Raw genomic sequence first — 6,000 nt, 5'->3', positions numbered from 1 at the left:
GTACATTGATATGGCAAACATGTTTGTCCATTCACACGCCAATGGACAAACATGTTTGCCATATCAGTGTACGTGAATAAAAATGACAGATACATAACGCGTTAATTCTGGTAATTCCATTCACATGCACACATAATGTGAAACGGTGTTTGTCCATTCACATGCACACATAATGTGAAACGGTGTTTGTCCATTCACACGAACACATAATGTAAAACAGTGCTTGTCCATTTACATGCACACATAATGTAGAATTGTGTTTGTCCATTCACATGCACACATAATGTAAAACGGTGCTTGTCCATTCACATGCACACATAATGTAAAACGGTGCTTGTCCATTCACATGCACACATAATGTAAAACGGTGTTTGTCCATTCACATGCACACATAATGTAAAACGGTGTTTGTCCATTCACAGGCACACATAATGTAAAACAGTGCTTGTCCATTCACATGCACACATAATGTAAAACAGTGCTTGTCCATTCACGTACACATATGATATAAAACTGTTTTCCATTCACATACACACACAATGTAGAATTATGTTTGTCAACTCACATGCACACATAAGGTAAAACGGTGTTTATCCATTCACACGTACACATAATGTAAAACGGTGTTTGTCCATTCACACAAACACATAATGTAAAACAGTGCTTGTCCATTCACATGCACACATAATGTAAAACAGTGCTTGTCCATTCACACACACACATAATGTAAAACAGTGCTTGTCCATTCACATGCACACATAATGTAAAACGGTGTTTGTCCATTCACATGCACACATAATGTAAAACGGTGTTTGTCCATTCACATGCTTACATAATGTAAATTGGTGTTTGTCCATTCACATGCCCACATAATGTAAAATGGTGTTTGTCCATTCACACAAACACATAATGTAAAACAGTGCTTGTCCATTCACATGCACACATAATGTAAAACAGTGCTTGTCCATTCACACGCACACATAATGTAAAACAGTGATTGTCCATTCACACGCACACATAATGTAAAACAGTGCTTGTCCATTCACATGCCCACATAATGTAGAACGGTGCTTGTCCATTCACACGCACACATAGTGTAAAACGGTGTTTGTCCATTCACATGCACACATAATGTAAAACGGTGTTTGTCCATTCACATGCTTACATAATGTAAAACGGTGTTTGTCCATTCACATGACCAAAAACTTGTAAAATGGTGTTTGTCCATTCACACAAACACATAATGTAAAACAGTGCTTGTCCATTCACATGCACACATAATGTAAAACTGTGTTTGTCCATTCACATACACACATAAATGTAAAACGGTGTTTGTCCATTCACATACACACATAATGTAAAATGGTGTTTGTCCATTCACACAAACACATAATGTAAAACAGTGCTTGTCCATTCACATGCACACATAATGTAAAACTGTGTTTGTCCATTCACATACACACATAAATGTAAAACGGTGTTTGTCCATTCACATACACACATAATGTAAAATGGTGTTTGTCCATTCACACGAACACATAATGTAAAACAGTGCTTGTCCATTCACATGCACACATAATGTAAAACGGTGCTTGTTCATTCACACGCACACATAATGTAAAACGGTGTTTGTCCATTCACATGCACACCTAATGTAAAATGGTGTTTGTCCATTCACATGCACACATAATGTAAAACAGTGCTTGTCCATTCACATGCACACATAATGTAAAACGGTGTTTGTCCATTTACATGCACACATAATGTAGAATTGTGTTTGTCTATTGACATGCACGCATAATGTAAAAGGGTGTTTTTTCATTCACATGTACACATAATGTAAAACAGTGTTTGTCCATTCACATGCACACATAATGTAAAACGGCGTTTGTCCATTCACATGCACACATAATGTAAAACGGTGCTTGTCCATTCACACGCACACATAATGTAAAACGGTGCTTGTCCATTCACACGCACACATAATGTAAAACGGTGTTTGTCCATTCACATGCTTACATAATGTAAAACGGTGTTTGTCCATTCACATGCACACATAATGTAGAATTGTGTTTGTCTATTGACATGCACGCATAATGTAAAAGGGTGTTTGTCCATTCACATGCACACATAACGTAAAACAGTGTTTGTCCATTCACAGGCACACATAATGTAAAACAGTGCTTGTCCATTCACATGCACACATAATGTAAAACGGTGTTTGTCCATTCACATGCACACATAATGTAAAATGGTGTTTGTCCATTCACACGAACACATAATGTAAACGGTGCTTGTCCATTCAAATGCACACATAATGTAAAACGGTGTTTGTCCATTCACATTCACACTTAATGTAGAATTGTGTTTGTTTATTGACATGCACGCATAATGTAAAAGGGTGTTTGTCCAGTCATATGCACACATAACGTAAAACGGTGTTTGTCCATTCACACGCACACATAATGTAAAACGGTGTTGGTCCATTCACACGTACACATAATATAAAACAGTGGTTGTCAATTCACATGCACACATAATGTAAAACTGTTTTTGTCAATTCACATGCACACATAAGGTAAAACGGTGTTTGTCCATTCACACGTACACATAATGTAAAACTGTGTTTGTCCATTCACATGCACAAATAATGTAAAATGGTACTTAACCATTCACAATCACACATAATGTAAAACGGTGTTTGTTCATTCACACGCACATGTAATGTAGAATTGTGTGTCCATTCACATGCTTACATAATGTAAAACGTGTTTGTCCATTCACACGCACATGTAATGTAGAATTGTTTGTCTATTCACATGCACGCATAATGTAAAACGATGTTTGTCCATTCACATGCACACATAAAGTAAATGGTGTTTGTCCATTCACACGCACACATAATGTAAAACCGCGTTTGTCCATTCACACGCACACCTAGTATAAAACGGTGTTTGTCCATTCACACGCTCACATAATGTAAAACGTGTTGGTCCATTCACCCGCACACATAATGTAAAACGGTGTTTGTCCATTTTACACGCACAATGTAAAACGGTGTTGGTCCATTCACATGCACATGTAATGTAAAACAGTGTTTGTCCATTCACACGCACACCTAATGTAAGATGGTGTTCGTCCATTCACATGCACACATATTGTAAAACTGTGTTTGTCCATTCGCATACAGACAATGTGAATAACGGTGTGTGTGTGACTGTGTTGTGTTTAGTCCAGGTCAGAGGAGCGGCGAGGACCTGGAGGTGATCTACGAGGAACTCCTCCACCTCAAGGCCGCCGCTCACCTCTCCACCTCGGTGAGTCAACCTTGACCTCTGACCCCAAGTAACACGCCTCCAAACATGGTAGCCATAGCAACATAGATTATGTTTAAAAACACGTCCTTCAGACATTTTGTCCCCGGCTGTAGGTGCGGAAGGAGCTGGCTGCTGTGCTGCTGTTTGAGTCCCACGCTAAGGCCGGAACTGTCTGTAAGCACACACACACACACACACACACACACACACACACACGCACACACACACACACACACACACACACACACGCTCGTGTATTTCTTACCTTCTTGGGACCTCCAAAAAATGCCTACCTCTTTCTAGATATATAAAGAAGTGTATTTACAACATTAATAATATATACATACTATGCACATATAAAAAAGCTTGTAAAACAATTAGTTCGAATTTCACAAGAAAAAGGTCACAATTTCACAAGAAAAACTTAGAATGTTGGCAGTATTATAACAAAAGTCGTCATTTTACTCAATGCAAGTAAAAATTTTACAAGCAAAACTGAACATGTGTGCAATATTATGATAAAAGTTGGAATTGTACTCAATAACAGTCGCAATTTTACAAAAAAAGCTTAAAATTTGGGCAATTTTTTGAAAAAGAGTCGTAATTTTACTCGACAAAAGTCACAATTTTATGAGAAAACTTTACAATTTTGGCAATATTGTGATAACAGTCAGAATTATATATGACAAATGTCACTAAAGTGATAATTTTACATAATTTTAAAATCATATTTTAAACAATTGTGGCCAATGGTGCCGCATTTCAATTTCTTACACACACTTGTTGTTTCGTATGTTGGCCAGAGGGGGAGCACTTCAAATTTTTACACACACTTGTTATTTCATATGTTGGCCAGAGGGGGAGCACTTCAAATTTTTACACACACTTGTTATTTCATATGTTGGCCAGAGGGGGAGCACTTCAAATTTTTACACACACTTGTTATTTCATATGTTGGCCAGAGGGGGAGCACTTCAGATTTTTACACACACTTGTTATTTCATATGTTGGCCAGAGGGGGAGCACTTCAAATTTTTTACACACACTTGTTATTTCATATGTTGACCAGAGGGGGGGGGGGGCACTTTTAAAAGCATAATTTTACTCCAAAAATGTCACTATTTTACAAGAGCAACAAAAAAATTGGCAATATTGTGATAAAAGTCTGAATTTTATATGACAAAGGTCAACATTTTACATTAAAAAGTAATCAATTTACATTAAAAAAGCAATAATTTTACAAGGAAATGTTGCAATGTTAGAGAAACAGAAAGAATATGAGAAATTGTTCCCAATTTTATAAGAAGAAAGTCGACACCTTATGAGAAAAAGACTGCTTTTAGTAAAAAAAAATTCAAAATCAAAATTTTACACGCAAAACTGAACATTTGTGCAATATTTTGATAAAAGTTGGAATTTTACTCAATAACAGTCGCAATTTTACAAGAAAAGCTTAAAATGTTGGCAATTTTATGAAAAAGCGTCGTAATTTTACTCGAAAAAAGTCACAATTTTATAAGAAAACTTTACAATTTTGGCAATATTAGAATAATAATCGGAATCTTACTCTGCAAAATTATGACAAAAGTCATAGTTTTACTCCAAAAATGTCACTATTTTACAAGGACAAAAATTGGCAATATTGTGATAGCAGTCAGAATTTTATATGACAAATGTCACCAAAGTAATAATTTTACATACTTTTAAAATCATATTTTAAACAATTGTGGCCAATGGTGCCACATTTCAATTTCTTACACACACTTGTTATTTCATATGTTGGCCAGAGGGAGAGCACTTCAAATTTTTACACAAACTTGTTATTTCATATGTTGACAAAAGTCACAATTTTATAAAAAAAAACTTTACACTTTTGGCAATATTAGAATATTAATCGTAATCTTACTCGGCAAAATTATGACAAAAGTCATAGTTTTACTCCAAAAATGTCACTATTTTACAAGAGCATCAACAAAAATTGGCAATATTGTGATAACAGTCAGAATTTTATATGACAAATGTCACCAAAGTAATAATTTTACATACTTTTAAAATCATATTTTAAACAATTGTGGCCAATGGTGCCGCATTTCAATTTCTTACACACACTTGTTATTTCATATGTTGGCCAGAGGGGGAGCACTTCAAATTTTTACACAAAAATCACAATTTTATAAGAAAACTTTGCAATTTTGGCAATATTATAGTAATAATGTAAATCTTACTCGGCAAAATGATGACAAATGTCATAATTTTACTCCAAAAATGTCACTATTTTACAAGAGCAACAAAAAAATTGGCAATATTGTGATAAAAGTCTGAATTTTATATGACAAATGTCAACATTTTACATTAAAAAGTAATCATTTTACATTAAAAAAGCAATAATTTTACAAGGAAATGTTGCAATGTTAGAGAAACAGAAAGAATATGAGAAATTGTTCCCAATTTTATAAGAAAAAAGTCGACACCTTATGAGAAAAAGACTGCTTTTAGTAAAAAAAAATTCAAAATCAAAATTTTACACGCAAAACTGAACATTTGTGCAATATTTTGATAAAAGTTGGAATTTTACTCAATAACAGTCGCAATTTTACAAGAAAAGCTTAAAATGTTGGCAATTTTATGAAAAAGCGTCGTAATTTTACTCGAAAAAAGTCACAATTTTATAAGAAAACTTTAC

The 6,000-nt window shown here is 34.8% G+C and overlaps 1 protein-coding gene across 8 annotated transcripts in view; it reads left to right on the top strand.

The window, feature by feature from the left end:
- rapgef3 (Rap guanine nucleotide exchange factor (GEF) 3) overlaps window positions 1-6,000 on the top strand; it is a 271,955-nt gene that overhangs the window by 192,689 nt on the left and 73,266 nt on the right. For all 8 annotated transcript variants that reach the window (XM_061925660.2, XM_061925640.2, XM_061925650.2 and 5 more), the window contains 2 exons: window positions 3,233-3,317; window positions 3,431-3,491. In XM_061925660.2, coding sequence (XP_061781644.1) covers window positions 3,233-3,317; window positions 3,431-3,491 — 146 coding nt within the window. The remainder of the gene's footprint in view (window positions 1-3,232; window positions 3,318-3,430; window positions 3,492-6,000) is intronic.

This window comes from Nerophis lumbriciformis, linkage group LG01, assembly GCF_033978685.3.
Source record: "Nerophis lumbriciformis linkage group LG01, RoL_Nlum_v2.1, whole genome shotgun sequence".
Lineage (NCBI taxonomy): Eukaryota > Metazoa > Chordata > Actinopteri > Syngnathiformes > Syngnathidae > Nerophis > Nerophis lumbriciformis.
Note: the sequence above shows the minus strand (reverse complement) of the source record. Positions and strands in the feature narration are given on the sequence as shown.